General features: G+C 38.0%; 1 protein-coding gene across 7 annotated transcripts in view; it reads right to left on the minus strand.

The window, feature by feature from the left end:
• FTO (FTO alpha-ketoglutarate dependent dioxygenase) overlaps positions 1-20929 on the minus strand; it is a 330710-nt gene that overhangs the window by 25031 nt on the left and 284750 nt on the right. The window contains exon 9 of one of the 7 annotated variants that reach the window (XM_077830851.1): positions 13970-14210. The exons of the other annotated variants lie outside the window; for them this stretch is intronic. Within the exon in view, the coding sequence (XP_077686977.1) occupies positions 14099-14210 (112 nt within the window). The 3' untranslated portion in view covers positions 13970-14098. Of the gene's footprint in view, positions 1-13969; positions 14211-20929 lie in introns of those variants that run through there. 7 annotated transcript variants of the gene reach the window in all.

A 20929-nucleotide genomic window follows, 5' to 3' on the forward strand; every position in this document is an offset into this window, starting at 1 on the left:
ATGGATGATTCTGGATTTGTAATAATAAAAATTATAATTAACATTTTAATGCATTTTTATTTAAAATTGGACTGAAATATAATCTAGCTGTCGTGTACAAATCTATTCTGAAAATTTCTTGTGTTTATTTTATCTGACCTCAGAAACGTTAGTTGGACAGATGGACGGACAAACCGAATAATTAAGCCTCTGTTAAAAAAAAAATCCTTAAAACCATTAAAAGGAAAAAAGGGGCAAAATGTTTCCCAGTTTACCAAAAACCTCAGCCTAGATCTGCCCTTGGGGTTTGGGGGTGTGGGCGCCGATTGCATGTTTCGCCTAGAGCGCCAGTTGCTGGAAGCTAGTCTAGGGCCGCCCCTGGGTATAATATAGTTCTAATTACATAGGCTTTTAAGTCAGCATTATCCAAAGTTAGGTAAGGATTTGGATAATGATACACAGTTAGATCCATTTTTGCTTTTGCATATCCAAATTAGTAATTAGACTTTGATCCTTCAAAGACTTATATATATGCTTAACTTCATGCACTGTGAGTTGTCCTATTGAATGTCTTGAAGTCCATATCTATTACTAATCTCGATAGGGAAAAGTGCCTTACTTATTTTCTGGCTATGATGATTCAGTGTTTTGATCTTTACTCTAAATATGTACAACATGGAACTGAGGTAACATAACCAATTGTCTTTAATGAGAACACCCATGATTACTTTAATAATTTGTTACTATGTTTGTAAGACAACGTGATCATGCATTTTTTCTATCACCTGTCACTTATTTTCAATTGAGAAATGTTTAAAGATTCCTTCAGATGCATCAAACCCAGATTCAAGATTTTAGATGTCAAAAAGATATCTTCCAATGAAACATTGGATGGTCCAGTACAGATTGATTTTTCTGGATTTACATGATTTATCTGCAAGTCGATCTGCTTCTAGTGCAACAGTGTTATTTACCTAGGTATTTTAAATGGCCCTCGTCACTGTAGTATCTGAACACTTTACAATAATTAATGTAATTTATCCTCACAACACCCCTGTAAGTCAGAGCAGCATCATTCCCCTGATAAATTACATAACTAGCCCAGTGCCACACATGATGATAGTGACTAAGCCAAGAACTGAACCAGGTCTTCTGACTCCTAGCACAGTACCATCTTCTGGACCATTCTTCCTCCCCTTTCCACTAACCTTCCTTTCTATGCTATTGGGGAAATAACAGACCACCTACTGACAAATCATCATCGAACCCCACTAGTACAGGCTGCAGCGGAAATGGGAGCAAGAGGAGGCAGTAAGGGCAAACACGTAAGAAAAAAGTCCCATTCCAGTGCTTTATCTCCTAGAACAGCGATGTCCAATAGAAATTCAATGCTAGCCACACTGCTAGCCACACTTGTGGTTTTGAATTTTTCTTATTAGCCACATTATAAAAAGCCACATTAAGCCACATTATAAAAAAACCACATTATAAAAAAACCGCATTAGCCACAATTCAATAGCCTATTAGCCACATGTGGCTAGTGGCGAACGTATTGGACACCCCTGCCCTAGAACATCTGACCTACTCACAGCTGTCACGGGGATTGAAGTATGAACTTTGAAATGCCAAAGTTGCATTTTAATCTCTACAGATCCCTTGGGTGTAAAAAATCAGCTGTGAGTTTTTATTCATTGACTGATTGGCTCGTCATTTAGGAGATATTTTTAGGAACAAAAGATGACGCATATAGTACCTCCTCAAAGCTCAGTGAATCCAATATAGTAGAGATGCTAAACTAACTAGAAATAATTCATTTAAAATTCCTAACATGGGTTGCACTGTCATTTATACCTTTTCAAACATGCAAATTACTTAGGAGTGTGGGAACTCAGTCTACCACTCCCAGGTTGCCGACTCAATGTGCAGGAAATTGGCATACCTGCCCAGGATGCACAGTCAATTTTGCCCACCCTAAATCGCATGATATAAGAGGGAGTAATAGGTTGCGAGGGCCACTAGTTTTTAGATGTTATTTTTAGTGAAAGCATCACACTGCTTAGGAACTTGATGGAATCCTCAGTTCTTTAGAGACCAGATTCTGCAAGGTGCTGAGCACTTCATTCTCACGGATATAAACAGGAGCTGAGGTCTCTCAGCATCTCATTGGATTAAATGAATGAATGACAGCCACAGTTGATATTTTTAAGTGAGGTTCTAACAACTCAGCCCTGATCTACACTTCACACCCTGAGCACCATAGCTATGCCAACCTATCTCCCCTTAGTGTAGATGCATCAAGGTTAACAGAAGAATGCATCCATTGACCTAGCTCCACTGCTCAGAGTGGTGGATTACCTAGCGCAATGGAAAAACTGCTTCCGTTGCTGTAGGAAGCGTCTTTGCTACAGCACTACAGTTACAGTGCTGCTGTGCCGTGATAGCACCCATACCATAGACAAGCCCTCAGTCTATACAGTGTTTTACAGAGTAATCATTTTCATGTTAAAATACTTCTTAAAACTATTAAATGCTGTTTAATATTTGGCGTTATACTTACATTTGTTATGGAAAATGTATCAAATTTCCTTTTTTAAAATATATTTTTAAAGCGTTGTCAAAGCCATGAGATACATTGGAGAGTGTGGTTACACTGGATAGCCACACTTCTTGGATGGTTAAAGACATAAGGCCTGATTATCCATTCTCTGACACCAGTTTTACACTGGAATAACTTTACTGGCTTCCCTGTAGTTACTCCTGATTTACACCTATCTAAAGCAAGTGGAGAATCAGGCCTACAGCCTTTCATTTCATTCCTCAAATTCACAGAAGATATGCAGGAATCCAATAAAACTGTACACCTTGCTCTGTTATTGTTTATATATAAACAATTTTATACTAGTGACAAGAATTCATAGCACTTAACTCTAGAGTTCATTTTTCTCCGGTGGAAGGAGGGACATCTGGTCTGTATAGCGCTGACACATCAGTATATAGCATGATCTGTACTGGTAAGGAATTTTAATGAGTTATTCTTTGCTTTTGGGTACCTTAGCTGCTAAAGCACTTTAACTTTAATTCCATCTGACTTCAACTGTGTTCAAATTGCAGTAAAAAGGAAGAAGACAACAAGATGTAAATATGAAAAAGACAGAAAATCATTGAGAATCCCGCCTTTATGAATATTTGATGAAGAAAGGTTAGATCTACTGCTGGTAAATTACAAGAAATTATGTCCATCATGTGACTCTGTCAGCAAAGGTTAATACAAATGGGTTTGGATTTAGTTGAGATGACAACGAGGATTAAAAAAGACTTGTCCTGTCCTCACGGCAATTAGTTTTTCTTCTATTATTAGTGTAACAGAGTTTATCATTAGGATTAAGGCAACAGAACTACTACTCAATGAAATCATTTTGTTTTCTATAATACTGCAGCAGTTTTGCAATAAATTTTTCATCTCTACTAATCTAGCTCTTAATTGGGCGTTTGCTGAGGGATGGATATAGCCATTAACCCATGTGTTGCTGTAATGACTTTAATATCATTGAATTGATATTTGGACCCTTACAAGCTGTGACTACAGGCCCCATGATTTGCCAGTACTGCAGTTCCACCAGTTATAACAACTGGGAAGTTGTTGTCTTGACAGGATACGATGCTGTATATCTTGAAGGGTTAGACAATACAGCGGTGACATCTGGATCTGGTCTACAGTACAGTTTCTACCATTACTACTGCTGGTGAAGAAACACCAATGAAATTTGCCAGTTCAGATGCAGCCACAGAGTAAGGTCTACAGGACCAGGCCCTTCATTTCAGCAGTCTCAGAGTGTAACATGCTTTCCCCTTCCCCCAAACAGAAAGGTTCAGTCAAGTGTGAAATGTATGTAACTGTGTCATAAGGGCTGAATTTGCTCTTCAGGCAATTTATGTTACAACTGTGTTTTTTTTAATCTGAAGTGATCTTAAAACTTGGTGCATATGTTGTCAGCCTGGCTAAATGTGTTTTTTCAAAAAGGGCTTAACTGGGCCCTATCTTGCAGACCTTATACAAACACATATTGATTATGCAAGTTGTCTTGGTGATTCCAGGGTTTCCTCTCTATGCATGAAGAAAACATTTCATTTGAGCCTCTATTTCTACACACTGACCTGTTAGGGATTTATGTTTATGCATGTATACAGGTTATAACTGACTTAAGTGGGACAAGTCACGTGAGTACTGCTTCCAGGCATATGCTACTATTTGTGCTAGAGTGCAAAATAAAATGGATTTAAAATTCAATAATACTTTCTGCAGTATGAGTTACGTTATATTACAACCACTGATGAGACACCCTATGCAAAGCAGCAGGGAACTGACAGAGCCCAATTCTCTCCCAGGAAATAGTAGCCTGCCTAAAGGATAAGAAACCTCACCAGTTTTAACTCACAGTGCTTCCTAGGAATTCATCCATGGGGGAAAGGAGAATGGGGACGGGAACAGGGCAAAGGTCCCATGAAGGGATTTCCGCTGGGTGGGAAAATGCTGAATCAAAATTCCCTACTCCTGTGGATCCAGACTTATTTATCTATGTAGACATGCAGGTGAACATGGGGCCTATTTTGCCATTGCCCTCAAACTCAGTGTAGTTATTGTGAGAGCCTTAGAAAAGCAGGCAAGGCAACATGTGTGGCAATATGTAGGCGCATATGTGGCATTCTCTGCTAACAATACTTTCACAGAGGTTATCGTTTTATATAACAATAATAAAGTTTTAGAAGTTTATTATACATTAGCAATATTTGTACAACAAATATGACATTTATACTTTCTGTTTTTTTTTAAATCTAGAGGAAGTAATTATTTAAAAGCTTTACTATTGCCAGGACTCTGCATTTTGTCACATGCTTTTGAAAATAACTATAAGCTGAACTTAATGTTTTCAGGGATACCATGGATACACAGTGGATGTGGTGAAATTTTATTCCATATACAATTCATTTAAAAAAATACACATGCATGACCCATTCCAAGAAATGCATAAATGTTAAATCCTAAAAACCTAGGGTGGACTAAAAAGGTTTATATGAAATGCAGATGCCAATGAATTACTGAAAAGGGTTAAGAGAGACTGGCAAATGGCTAATTGGCATTGGCATGCCTGGCACAATTTGATCACAGGCAGTCATACTTTTGCGGTGTCCACTGAGAGTTGCTTCTGCAGTCACACACACTTCTTCCACACTTATAGCCATGTGAGAGAAGGAAATTTAACACATTAAGGAGTCTGCTGGATTATCAGATCAACTAATCAATACCATTGACAATACTTCTGTCTAAAAGCACTGAAACTAGCCATAAGTAAGATACAAAACCAGATACTGAGGACCTTTACCAATATATTACCTTTGACCCGTTGCTTCTACTGCCACCTGGTTTTCCTTCCTGAGCTCTTCCACCTAACTGATTTCCAACTGCCTTGTTGAATAAAATGCACCCTTTGTAGTAAACTGTAACCCAGGGAGGAAAAAAATTTAGAGCCATGGCCATGATCTTTGAGGCATAAGAAACTATGATTCAGGTCAGACTGTTGCTACCCTGCTGCAGCCATCTCATCAGCTGCATAGATCAGCCTTGTGTAAATCTCAGCAGCGCGCTCAACGTTACAGGACTCAGAGGGATACAAATGGCTTCTTCATGTACTAGGCTTGCTCACAGAGATTTGAGTTACCTGTGGAGTAACTTTCCCACTAGCTGACATACACCTTGTAGTCCTCAAAGACATCCTGACAAATTTCAACTCGCCGGATTTAATGCTCTAAAAAGCACCCAGATTTTATTGCTCAAGTTGAAGTTAACTCTAAAAGACAGAAAGACAGGGCTGCATATGTCTCAAAATATCTCAGATAGCATTAGGGAGATGAAGTGCAATGGGGAAAAAACATTAAATTCATAGTATATGCAACATATCAAATTTGACCATTGTTCCTATGTAGTGGTAATGGGCATCTATCATCAGAAAAATGACTAGATCAATCTATTCTGCAAAGAAACATCCCTCAGCACAACTCTAGTTAGTATACCGGAGTCATGGATCAGCAAGTAAACTTTTAAACTTGTAGCTTCTCTAAAGAATCACAACGTAACACAACAAGGACAGTCATAACAAATGTAGAAGCTGTTCCCTAAAATAGGCACACATCCCATACAAAAAAGAATCCAGGCTGATGCAGAGCAGGTGAAATATTTTTGTCAAACTTATCAGTGACTTGATTGTGTGTTTAGCAACGAGGCTAGGCAGCCTGAGAGAAGAATTCTTCCATGTAGCATTGTGAAGTAATCAATGGGACACAGGTTATTTTAAGGACATGTTCCACAGTCCATAGCTGTATCAGCCACTGAATTTACTCTCTTCTAAAAAAAAGTGTGAGTATTATTTTATGATTGCCCAAACTATCACTCTTTCAAAGACTATCAAATTAACTCCCCGGAGACATAGCTCTTTAAGTTAAAGAATTTTCTTTTTATTGTGCCATCGAAGTAGAACAGAAAAACTGAAGTGTTCAGCTTTAAGGACAACATAATGAGATCAGAGATTCTGCTTGCAAAGAAATTAATTTACAGTTAATTAATGAAAGTAACTTTAAACAGTGGGCATGTTGGCAGCAAACAGGACACTGTAATAAATGGGTAGGAAATAATAAGCCACTTTCAAAGAGCTAGAATACAGCAGCCTAAAAGAGAAATATGAGCAGGATACTGCTTGTAGATTTGATCTCAAATTCTTACGACCAATAAGTCTTATCTGCAACAGTCTTTTATGGTCTTTAACCCACTGTAATTTTCTGTTCAATTTAGATAGTAGATTTAATTAACTGTTGATGAAACAACAGTTATTAAATAACACATAATAAAAATCTAGTCCATAGCTATAGAAATTACCATGTCACTACAAATTAAAAAGACAAACATTTTGGAATGCTAATATTTGTTAAAAACCCAGTATCCCTCCTCAAAAATGCAGTAAGTATATGACAAACACAAAACATTTTTGGTGGACAACTCAACAGATATACGTTTAAAGTTAAAGTGAGATTAGAAAAGTTAAACTTTATCATACTTGAATATGTTTGTGTCAGCTGCACAATTTACAAGCCATACAGGCTCAATACTGCAAAGTGTTTGAGTCCTCTGACCCAGGTCCAGCAAAACACATAAGCAATTTCAAGCGTGTTCTCTTCAGCGGGATTACTCATGCTCTCAAAATTAAACCATGCTCATGTGATTTGCGTCATCGGGCCTAGACTCTCAGCGCTTTGCAGGATCCTGGCCCATAACTGCATATGGAGCAAGGATCATGACTTCGTCTCTGTCTGGAAAGGCCTAGTAAATTACCAGAGCTACTATGAATCAACAAAAACAGTTCATCACAAGGAAAATGGGAAAGAATATGCATAACTTATTTCATGTCTAATTTTCCTGAAGTAAAATGAAATCATAGTAATATGACCTAGTAATATTCAATTGAAGATATTTGGTTATCTGCCACTCTGTGTGGATGGATGGCATATTACAGTGTTATTCTACAAATCAGCTGGATATATCACTGACTGTAAGAAGAACTCCACCCGTTCCGTTCCTTTAACCAGCACCTCCTTTTTAAGTCCTTCACCAGGCCATTTATCTGGCCGCTAGATGCCTTCCCTGTAGAGTATCTGCACTGGACATCCGCCCCACATTTACATAATGAGTTGCAACATATAGCCTAAGCCCTTGTTTTCCCCACCATAATCAGCCCTCCCTGAAAACCCGATGGGGGAAAGGCAAAAAAAACAACAACACACAAACCAAGCAAAATAGCAATAACAACAACACAACCCAGTCCACTTAAGCTAATATGGTAGTGAGAAAAAAATTACTTCCCAGCCCACCTATAATGGAGCAACTAGCACAATACCCACAGCAAGTCCTAACATTCACGACCTTGAGGTGAGGGAGGGTGGGTGCTGCCTTGCCTGCTGCATGGAGAAAGGACTTCTTATGCCAGGGCTTGACCCTTTTAAAGCCTCTGCACTTACTTTACCATGCTGACCCCCACCCACCTTTTTGCAGCAGCTTCTGACTGCCTTCCTCCCTCTGCCAATAAAGCACTGCTACCCCTCCTCCGGCAAGCCAGGACAACGTCCGCCCTCCCCTCCCCGCCCCTGCTTCAGATGCGGTGCAGTCATTGACTTCAATGGAATTTCACCCACATAAAAGTGGAGTCACACAGTGAAGAATCAGGCCCGCTGCATTTGTGTGACATACTGTCTGTATGAAGTGGGAGTTTGCACAGTGCCTGTCTTTCTAATAGAGGCCCATAGGATCAAACACTGCAGAAAAAAAAAGATTGTCCTAGGAGTGAGTCACTGTTTAGGGCTGGGTCAAATGACGGCACTGCCTCTGTCGTGCTATGTACTGGGGATACCCATAGTGTTCCCTCAGCCATCACCGAGCACCCTTTCTATACCCTTTGTGCAAAGTAAGTCAGACATTTGATGTAATTTCTACACTAAGCTCTGACAGAATATTGTAAAAAGAGAAACAGGCAGGAAAGTTTTTGATTAATGACAATGCACCTCTATTTATGTAAAAATAGCATGGTTATGGATATTTTGAAAGCAGATTGTTCACCTCCGACCATGCTGGGAGCTACTCAGAATATAGTACTTACATAATAATGGACAATAGGAACATTCTTATATTGCAAATAAAAATGTTGACTTGCGTCCAACTTCCCAAAGCAGGACTGGGGTGGAGGAGGAAGAGGAGAAACCAAACCTTTATTGATATAAACTAGGACATAGTGGCTTAACGTTTCCGAACTATTAACACTATAATTAGGAATCATGCATTTTTGCTTCAGTTATGGGTCTCTTACAACATCCTGCCTTAACAGAATCTCTTGGAACTTGTGAAGTTGTTCTTCCAAGTTGTTCTTCCAAAGGGATGTTGACTTTTGTGGACTATTAAGCAAGCAATACATAAGTCAAAGAATATTCTTCCAGGACCAAAGTGATGACGCAAGTACTGCAGGCCAAACTGCACATAAATCAGTTCCTTTTCCCCAGGAGCTTTGTTTAAGTATATTCACCATAAGACAACATTAACAATAAATTTCATTGTTTAAACAATTACTGACCAGGCAACAATGGCGATTCAGACATCGTTACGTTGCCAGGTAAGATGCCAGCTGTTTTTCTCTACTGAGTTGGAATAATTGCTGGGGAAAAAACACAGCTAGTAGTATTCTTTGGTTTAAGCCAAGTCCCAAGAGTAGATGTTAACGTACATTTCCATGCTGCTTGCAGCTTTTTTTTGGTCCAATGAGATTCTGTTGAACCATAACATCTCACAGTGAAATTCAGGGGCTAGATTAGAGAAACCAACCGGACAAAGGATGGGGATAGAGGAGTAAGGAAATAATTCACTGTGCTTCAGCCGTAGTACAGTGAGTATTCCCTTGTGAAAGGGAGATGAAAATTGGCTGCCTCACTCTTCCCCTGGGCCCCAGAAAGGACCACTGTGGCTCCAGGGATCTGTAGTTGGGCAGGGCAGGAGAATTGAGTTCTCCAAAGAAAGTTGTTAAGTACAGAGGCTGTATTAATGTTCCACTGGGCCCTCCAGGGTGAGGATCCTCCTTTAAAGACAGCTGGGATAGTCCTGGCCATAAGGCTCTAAAGAACTCATGCTGCAGGGGTGGCTGATACCAGGGGCACAGAACCTTTGCAGCAGCATAGGGTCTTCTCACTGATGGTCTTGGCCTCCTACAGCTTATAGGGATCCTGCAAGATTTGAAAGTGTGCTCTGCTGTGGGGCAACCTCCCTCGACAGAACAAATAAGGAAAAATCTTTATGAGCCAACCTCCACAGAGAGTCCCTCACCCCACTTTGTAGCCCTTATAAGTAAGTTTGTAGCCCTTATAAATTGTAGATAAATGCTTGAAAATGTGACCAGATTGCACCCTAAAAGTGCAGAAACAAGGCAGCAAGTAAAAAGAATTTAACATTTATTATTTTTTTTAATCTCATGATTTTAAAGTCCATCTGATTATGATTTTTTTGAGGCTCAACTCATACTTTTTTTTAACACTTGGGGTTGCTAATGCTGATTAACTATCTCGATTTCCACACTCTACCAATTACCATAATATCTGAACTCCCAGATCTTGTGGATCTTGTGAGTTAAAATACCAAGGGGACTTAAAGGATGGAATATCAGCTTTGCCTCTGAATTACAGCACTTGGAAAACGTTAACTGGCTCTAATTTAGAAGCATTAGTGAAGTCTAACACTATGAACTTGGTTCATTAAGATATTATTACTACAATGCCAAATTTGCAGTGGGATTCATGTAATCACTCAATCAGATGAGTAGAGGCTATTGCACTGAATTTCACAGGACATCTCTAAATACATAAATACACTGCACAGTTAAAAACATCAAGATTGCAAATCGTCTATTAAATACTCAAAATGCTCTATTACAAATACAAATACTGTCTACTATCAAATGTTCAACAGTGCAATTAATGTTCCTGTACATTCTGACCCAATAGCTTCCTTTGAGCACAAAAAACTGTTTTGGCAACTTATTGTTGATTCAATTTCCATTTCAGAGAAACCATTGTTAATGTTGCTATGAATTTTTATTCTATTTTATCTGTTTTTATTGGATTTTTTAATGGAAATTCTTCAATTAGTTTCACAGGGTTTTTTTTTTGTTGTTTTTTTGTTTTCAAATTTAAATTATGGGTCAAATTTAAGTTCTCAGTGTCCCATTTTTACATGCCCTGTTCTAGATAGTCTTCTTAAATATATTATAGCACGCTATTCTGCAGTCTTTGAGCAAAGTAAATGGGAGTACTGTGTGAGTAAAGTTATTCAAGGGTGAGATAATATATAGGAAGCATTATCAGGGTCAATTATCCCCAAAAGTTCAGAGGTCAGATTTTAGAGAAAACTATTATTAATATGTAAATCAGGGTTCCTTTATACTTTCTTCAAATTCTGAATTTTTTTTAATCAGTTCTAGAAATAACAAGGTGAGTTATTTTCTTTCTATTCAGACTTCTAAATATTTCAGACACTTTTGTTGAGTTTCAACAATAAATGTATTATTTAATTCCTTCTAAAAATCTATTTGTAACTGAGCCCACATATTTATTATATGAATGCAGTAACTTCACCTTGCATAAAAGGAAAAGCTTGTCATCACAATCTTAGTAGGATGTCATGCATTGTTAAACCGGTAAAATATTTCTGTATATTCCAATTAACAAAACCATCTACTGGCAGAGATGTTACAAAGAGAAATTTCAACTTTAAAAATAAACCCTTCCCATTGGGAACTCATCCTTTGTTTGACAATTCAGGGAATTTTATTTAGAGATTTTAATTGCTCAGTTGATCTGTGGCTGAATCTCAATAATCAAAACAATAACACTGAGTTGGGTTCTTTTTTTGACAATTGTAATAAAATGCTGGTAGTGGTTGGAGAAAGTTAACTCTTTAGGACTGACACTGGCAGGATTTTTTTCATAGTTTGTTTTTAATTTTAGACAATTAACAGTTCTTAGTGCTGTGAAACAAGAACAACAGTACTTAGAATGTGCACAGCATTCTTCTACATTCAAAGCACTTTACCTACACTGTATCAGATGCTATTTGTTTCATGCTTAGAAGCATTCCTTTTGACTATTCACGTCAATAGGGAGAGGAGGATTTGGTCCATTATAAATAATATTCTTCACCAAAGCTGGTTGGGAATTTTTCAACAAAAACTTCTTTTTGTGGGATAATGCTGATTCATCAAAACAAACTATTTGTAGGAAAGGGTACATTGTGACTAATTTCTCCCATTGAAAAAAAACTGAGAATTTTTTTCTTGAAATTTTGAAAGGTCCCATTTTGACATTTTCAGAACAAACAAAAAAGTTTTTTTCTATCTGAAACAACCTTTTGTTTAAAAATTTAAGTTAATTATATTACAAATATAAAATGTAAAAAGGTCAAAATCAAACCAAATTTTCTAAATTATTGAAACAAAACGTTTTGATGGACCTGAACTGAAATTTTGTTTGGATTGTTAGTTTGTGAAAATTTTTGAGATTTTAACTTTTTGGCCTGACTTCAGATGGAATTTTTTTTTCAAAATCTCAATTTTTTCCCCAGGACAGGAAAACCATTTCCTGCCCAGCTCTCATCTTCACTCAACCTTATTTTTATTTCATCATCATGATCATTGTCCACATCTTACAGGTGTGGAAACTGATTCCCAGGGAGATTAAATGACTCATTCAAGGCCACAGAGGAAGTCCACATCCAAACCAGGATCTGGAGTTGGGACTTCTTGATTTCCAACACCATTCTTTAAATATATCTCTCTTCCCAACTTATATAAGCACTTATTACTCAGTGCAGCCATACCCTATGTGAGTGAACAAGTGAGAAGGAGCACAAGGAGCTTTCCTCCCACCATTCCAGCCACTGTTCAGGTGCCGGCCAAAATCTTTTTACAGTGCAGTACTGCTCTATCCGCTAATCCTGAGAGAAGGCTCAAGGTGAGGGTAGACAACCAAGCTAGCCAGATACAGAATGAGGAGCAAAGAAACTCAACTAACAGGAGGAGGCTTGTGAGTGCAGGAGGCAGAACTTTTACAGGAACTGGACCTAGACTATGAGACTGACCTCCTCAAGAGATAAGAATGACCGTGGAACTACCCACTGAAATAACTAACTGCAAAATCCAGCTCTTTGATATAGTGGTCCATCAGCTTTCTTCACTGACACACAACACACCCACTAGAATAAACAAAACACAATCCAACCAATCAAGCTATTTCTCCTGGGAAGGAGAGATTATTTCTTTTTCTAAACACATGGGAGATGCTCAAATATTATAGACAGTTAGACTCCTATTAGACAGAAAGAATTCACTAGATGGGGATTCCAGCAGCAAAGCAGTCCCTCCACACCCCCTCTTACACAATTCCACAACGTAGCTCAAAATCTTACCTTGTATTGTATCAGAGTAACAGCCGTGTTAGTCTGTATTCGCAAAAAGAAAAGGAGTACTTGTGGCACTTTAGAGACTAACCAATTTATATGAGCATAAGCTTTCGTGAGCTACAGCTCACTTCATCGGATGCATGTGCATGTATTAGTAAAATTACACATTTATCAACAAATGATCAAAGCACTTCCTAAACTGTAAAAGAAAAATGTTAAGTATAGCAGCATAATTTTATCTTGCAGAAAACAAAATCATTGTGTAACATTCTCCAGCAGCTGGATTTAGGAACATATTCTAAGAAGCTCTATACAGGTGTTTTTCTCTTTATGACATAACTTTGGCATTTGTGTAGATACAAATAACCTGAGGAACTCAAAATTACCACGTTAAAGCACCACAAAGACTGAATCAGTACTTAGAGCTGTCATCAAAAAGCCTGAGAAGTATTCTGAAAGCAGTCATTTGTCCTTTGGATATTGTTTTGGTACTAACTCATTTAACAGGATGTAGAGAACCCAACAAAATTTCTCTGCCAAGGTGAAGATGAGGGTTTGGCTGAAATTAACAACGCATGCCAGCAGAAATACAAACTTAACTAAACACTGAAGTCTGGATTGAGCTTTTACTCACAGTTCAGCTGGTGAAGTTTTCATTTTAAATACAACTGGGAAGAAGAAAATTGTGTTTTTGTCTCATCGGGAGTTTCTCAGACCTCCCCTTCACAATGGCAACAAAGTACCCACTGGCACTTACTAAGAGACCACCCACATTATGTACAGTGTACTGGAAATCTCAGTGAAGCACCGCATGTGAAAGTAAAGAATACATGCCTTATTTCCTATGAAATACTCCAATAAGGAATGCATATATTGGACCAATCTGGATTGTCACTCAAATATCAGAGCAGAAGGAGAAATTGCAGGGTTATGTTTCTTACCTACATTTTACCAAACTCTCCTCTTTCTTCCTCCACCCACAATTTTATTGCCTGACCCCACCTCCTGCTTCTTTCTTGTGCCTGCCCCAAAGAATCTGAGAGAATGCATGAGCAGCTTGTTCTAAAACCAGTGTCAAATTCACTATGGGTGGGCCAGCAAATGGGTACAATGTGATTGTGTAGTCTCAATCCTTCTGCAAGGCAGACAGCCTCCATTGGTCCGAGGAGTAAGATTCCTGATTCCATCATTGAACCTAAACAGCAAAACAAAGCATTGTCACTGCATCATCATGTTGTGAAAAAGGGCTTTCGTCCTATGAAAAACAAAAGCTGACAAGCAGAAGTGAAGTCCATTCAGCCTTGCAAATGTGAACTGGAGAGCCCATCTTCACAGTGGTCCAAATGCTGCTGACTGGATTCATTTCCTGCCAGCTTAAAAGAACTAAATAATGTACAGCTTTTGTCAGGTATACAGCTATATTAATTCTAGTTTATGCAGCAGTCTCATAAAGGTGAGAATGCAAGATACAAACATGGAAAATCAAGTTACAAATATTATGCTCTGCATAATTCTTCAATATGGAAAAATAAAACACAATAGTGTGGAAATTAAATATCCAGGTCATCTGCAATAAATTGCTGCTCCGACTTGAAACTTCTAGATTTTAACATACAAATGCAAAGCACAACTTTCTAACGTTCCCTAGTAAGCAGCTGCTTTATGAATAACTGGAAGAAAACCTTTATGCTTGGTCACACCACCAGCCGGAGACAACTGGCTTTTCTCATGTAATACAGAGAACTGCAGCCAGTACTTCATTAAAACACAAGACACTTTGGCAGACATGGATGCTGAACATTGCTTACTGTTCACATCTGTGGATAATGACAGCTGGCTGAAACTGTTGCCTTCCACTAAAGAGCAAGTACATGATCCTGTGCAGTTAATCAATAAGATAATGGAATGAATCAATAGCAAAGATTTTTAGGAGGTCTTAATTAAACAAACACTTGCAGATACAAATGATGTCTTCAGTCTATTGATGGTACCAAGGTGAGGGGTTAAACATGAACAAAACCATCAACTTTAGTGAAATACATGCCGGCAAAATAAACAGCCAAATAGCTTCTTGGCCTCTGAGTTGGTCCATTAACTGAGTCCCTGTTCAATTTCACCACCACGCTGCACAGGGAAATTAGTCTATAATCAAAAATTTTAATTACTGAACAAGAGGTCAAGATGCGATGATGAAAAATAGATGAAAGTGTCTTCACCCAGTGTTACCTCCTCTCTGAAGAAAGTGCCGAATACCTGGGTACAAGGAACGGATGAGCTGACAAAACCTGTTTCCAGCTGTGAAGTGTAGAATTAGAATAATTAAAGAACACCTAAATTGATGGATCCCATTAATGCAGAGGAATTCTCCAGTGGGCCCTCTGCACAAACATGTTAAGTCAATATTTTTTTATTTCCCCAATGGTTCTGCACTAGGCACTGTTTTAAAGAGACATCAATCTGTGATGTCAGCATTTATCTAACAGTCCTTCAAAAATCAATGTCCAAGACGGTCCGCTTCCCGTATGCACCCAATTTGTCCATTCTCCGCTGGATGCTAGATAAAACTAAAACATCATAATAGCAGTAAACACTGACTGTGACCATTGTCCCTGACTTTGAGGATGATAACTAAAGAGAAAGAAGGAATGACAGTGATTCCAGATTGTGTGTGTATGAGAGAGGCGGATAATGGGGTGGGAGTGGATGGCTTCCAAGGGAACAGGGACAATTCAAGGAGAATGAGGTGGCTCAGTTTAAAGCATTTTTAAAGTGCCTTCTTAAGCCATGCTACACCAAAACAACTTAAGTAGATTACTGTTTATTTAAATTGATATAATGAGAAATGGAAGATTAATATCGTCAGGGTATCAAGATGCCCTTATTTAATATATATTTCTCCTGTCACCATTGCTAGTCAGTTTGTTTTCTGACAGTGCTCCACTCTACACCCGCCAGCCAGTTTTTTTTCTATTCCTTTCATAGTTATTCAACAGGAATAGCCATGTAGTTACACTGAACTGGTGGATGCTTTCAGTTCTTTTCTTATTAGCATTTATCCTCAGCTCATCTTCACTCTTCCATCCACGAGACTCCTTGAAGCTAATATTTTGACACAATGTCAGATGGAAAGTGAAGGTCTAAGTTTGCTTCTTTCCTTCTCGTGATTGTAATAAACTGGCCTGTATGGTTGCTATGAGATAGGGCTGCCTCTAGTTTATAACTAGAGGTGACAGGTACACTGTTCACAGCTTTAGCAGATGGGCTGTCTTGTAATCTTTTTCTTTATTCACAGCAACTCCATCTCTTCCTTCTCTTTGGAGTATTTACTCTTGTTGGTAGCATGTAGTAGTTAGGCATGCCTTAGACAGTTCAAAGATGTGTTATGTGGTTGAATTAGTTGTTGCAGGATGCTTGTCTGCTTCCACTTGTATGCTACTTTCAAGCGTTCCAATTGCTAGACTTCTGTCCAATTAAATTATGAATAAAGGGCCTGATCCTGCGCTCTTTACTCAGACAAAATTTGCACTGAAGTCAATGGGAGTTTTGACTGAGCTGCGTGTGCAGAATCAGGTCTGAATATATCTAATTTTGCCTTTCTAGAATGTCAGATTTCAGATATTCAGTTGTCTGCAAAATGTACACTTATAAAGCTACTTCTGTTCATTGCCTAAAATCTGTAATTTAACTTCTGTTATGGACGTCTTGTCTCTCAGATCCACAGATGATTGGATGGAGTGAAGATTTTTTATACATAGAAAATATTTATAAATATATACTTGGCATTCCACAGAAAGAGGGTGGCATATCTGAATTGATTTTCAGGGCATCCATTTTTTTTGTACTTCATACATTTTTTTATGTATATATAAATTTAAAAGTGTGACGAGCTTTTAGGATCCTTTGGGATGAAAGGCACCCTATACATGTAGCATCTTCTATCAGTTAGACACGTTTTTCTTACCCATTGACAGAAGCAATATATATATAGTTAGAGAGAGAGAGAGTGTCTGTGTTTATTTACAAATCAGTGTAGTTTTTGAGGAACACTAAGATCTCATAACATACATAAGATCTAATATTCTGTAAGGATTATTTTTTTGTGTGTTCCACTGCGTTAGTGTGAAAGTTACGACTGTTCTGTTTTTTATCCACAGGTAGCACTGTGGGGCCAAGTCCAGTCCCCTGGGTCCAACTTCACTGAACCCAGTATAGTCACACCAGGGCTAAATTTGTCTCATGACATTTAGGCAAATCTAGCTGTTCTCTTTACTTAACTATCCTAAATCTTGACCCATAAAACTAAATGGCCTCTACGGCTGAGTGTATGATCTTTGCATGTTTACAAAACTTTCTGAAGTTTTCCAGTTGTCTTAATATAAGGTGGGATTTTCAAAAGAACCTAAGTGACTTAGGAGAATAAAGACCCATTGGCTTTCACCGGCACTATGTATTTGGCTTACATATTGTTTTCCCCTTAAGATGACTTTAAACATTGACTTAGACTTTGCATAAAAAGCACAGAGAACAATAAAGAAGAGTTTCTTCATCATAAGTTTGATAGCTATTATCTGATTCTTCAGAGAGCAGCTTCTGGGGTATCTTCCATGGATATCTAATTCCATAACTGGCCATGGTAATATAGGATTTGCTAGACAAGATTACACCAGTGGTCTGTTAAGTCTAGCAGTGGTTAATACAAAGGAAGAAATAAAGCCTTAGCAGCTATGCAATATTTTCAAGTCTTTTTTATCCCCTGCAGCAATCAGTTTACACTTGGCAGCATGAGACTTGATTACTTTTAATTTAGCATATTAAAATTATCCAGCCCTTTCAAAAACTCTAGCCACAGCATTTGACTCAATGACGCTTTATGGTGAGGTGTATTTAATTTGCTTCCTATTGAATCATTGTACATAGATTGTTGACGAATGGTCTCATTAGTTGCGGGAAATTCTTTTTTCCTAAGCTTAATATGTAAGCTGAGTACAACGAATAAGCACTGCTGCCAGTGGGTAAGAAAAATGTGTCTAACTGATAAAAGGTGCTATATTTATATAGTGCCTTTCATCCCAAAGGATCCTAAAAGCACTTCGCAAACTTAAATTGATAAACACTCTAGCCAGATTCTAGGCTGCTGTAAATTGGCATAACTAAATTGACATCAGCAGAGCTAGGCTGATTTACACCAGCTGAGGATCTGACCATCTATGAGAACAATCCTGCCTTGTTGGCTCAGTCCTCCTCACACAGGCAAGGTGCTAATTTTTAATTATAGTTTTGACTGTGCTAAGGATGTAAGGTCAGGACCTACACACATATTATATAAACACACACACACACACACACACACACACAAATATAAACCGCTATTTAAAAAACTACTGCTTATCTTAACAGTGCTCAACAGCAGTACACAATGGATTAAAATAAGTGCAGAATACTATATCCAGTTGAAAGTGAATGGAGAGGTTCTCGAATTTGTTCACTATTTGAAATTTTTCACCAACTAGAGTCTGTGAATAATTCTTGGTCTGCAGATTGTACATAGAAGATCATTAAGAGTTTTCAATACATAACATAAGAGCTCTGCTGGTTAATTCTGATAGACGTTATGGTATGTTTCTTGTTCCCTGATTGGATAGTTTCTGGTGCAAATACTTGCATTTATACATTCAAAATGTGCATGCCATGAATATTCACAATGTACACTTAAAGTAAGCTGCTTCCATGAACACGCCTGCCAATAAACTGGTTCATAGGAATATTTGTGGTAAGGAAACACAAAAAGGGCCTGAAGATAGGCAAAGTGAAATCTTTGAAACATTCAAATAAATAGTTGTAGAAAATGTTTTTCAGTATTTACCCAGCTCTAGCAATCACTCAAATTGGAATTTACCCAGCATACCTTATTTTTCAAACAGTGTGATGGGACCTTTAATGACCATAATGGCTAATCCCTCAGTTTCACATCTCATACAAAAAAAAAAAAGGGGGGGTGGGTGCATCTCTGACAATATAGCATCCTCTAGAACCATGCAGGCATATTTATTAATGACTCCAAGGGACGAATGCCACCTACAAATATCCAACTCCTTCAGCTTCTTTTAGGAAAGCTCTATGTTGTTCCTTGAATGTCCCCCATCCAAGAACTGAATTGGCCTCATCTTTCTTAACTTGAGAGGGCTGGTTGTAAGCAATACTGAAGCAAAACTAGTCCTTGTAAATACTAAAAAGTCGTGATTTTAATATGCACGATTCATATTCTTACTACTAGGATCGAAATGACACTGTAGCCAGACGCTGCATATGTGCTAAGGTCTTTAGAAGTACGTATGTTATGAAAATAATCTAAAATCAATAGCAAGAAACAATTGCTGTATCTGAATACCATATGGGTGAAATAGGCTGATGGTGGAGATGGTGAACCAGAGATGTACGTCAATAGCTGCAATAAAGTATTCTACAGCTTTTGCACAACAAGATATTGAGTAAATATCAACAAAGCAATCCCTATTATTACCAGTAAAAATGATAGAATCAATATTATAAAATAAAAAATTAGCACCATGGTTGAACTCTCTGTGAACTAGATAGTACTGTGGTTTGAACTGGAAGCTGTTATTCCCAGGCTTTAAGTCTATGGGCCCTGAGTGCAGAGAGGCTAACACAGAATGGCTGAATTTGCGCAGTGCACTGATTAAAGGAGAGCAGAGTATGGGACAAATGGCATGAAAATATTGCACCACAGAAATTCATTCAAAAAAAGTATTTATGAGCTATGGCAGAAAGGACCACATTTCTAGTGCACCTGCTAGCCCAATACACTGTAAAGAAACCTTCTAATAGCCCACACTGGGCAGTATGCTGCCAGCACTCCTGGGTTAATGGTAGACACTGAAGGACTTCGTATTTGTCTGTGAAAAAGATAAATTAAGACTATTCCACGCCTGCCAAAAATTCATATGAAAACAGCAAGTCCCAGTAATTTGTTTAAAATGCAAAGCGGGTAAAATTGTGAGTGACAGCCCATCTTCAAGATTCTGTTTGTAGCTCTGACCTGCATTTACACACAGGGCTGCTTAGCCTTTTGAACACCTAAAGTTAGCTTCCTTGTTTGCATTTCATAGAAACTACTATTGAAAGTAAACAAGAACCTTTGGTGAATTATTTAGCATACAAATAAACCAGCAAAGAAGGCTAAGTAGGCCAATATGAACTAACTGGATTGAAATATTCATCTGTAAATAACTCTTCAATCTGCTGCTTTCACGTACAAATACTACATGGAACATTAGACACAACTAGCTTCTAGGGATATTTAGGCTCACTGGAGAGCAATTTTTATGTCTACTGGCATCTGTGGGTAGTGATATGGACTGACTGTTAATATAACCAACATAAAATTTATGTGAACACTCACTGCAATAGCAACACACTGTCAGACAGCTGGTGGTTGATGCGTAGCACATGCGGAATTTATATGCGCTGCGTAAACTAACCTTTGCAATAAAGATTTAGCAGGTTTATTAGTTTAGGAAATCGCTATAATTAAGGATAATTCATAATGGCCGCTTATCCACTCTACAGCAATAGCTGGCTTAATTTAGGCTCCATTTCTTTGAGCCATAAATAAGTGTCGCTGCTATCTTCTGCACAGATGTGGCATTCAACCTGTTCAAGTTGGGTGGTTTTTGCTTGTGTTTTAATCAAAAGAATTAGTAGATAAGCCTATAAAATGCAGTGTGCTTGAAATAAATTAGCGAGAAATGCACACTGGAAGTTTTGAAACTCTACTAAAAAGCTGCCTTTTTTTCAGGTAGAACACTAAGAAATAGTCCAGTTGTACTGAAGATATTATGCTTTCACAGATCTGGCATGAGATATAATGATGGAGCTACATAATTAATTAAGTGG

The sequence above is a fragment of the Eretmochelys imbricata genome, chromosome 12 (genome assembly GCF_965152235.1).
Source record: "Eretmochelys imbricata isolate rEreImb1 chromosome 12, rEreImb1.hap1, whole genome shotgun sequence".
Lineage (NCBI taxonomy): Eukaryota > Metazoa > Chordata > Testudines > Cheloniidae > Eretmochelys > Eretmochelys imbricata.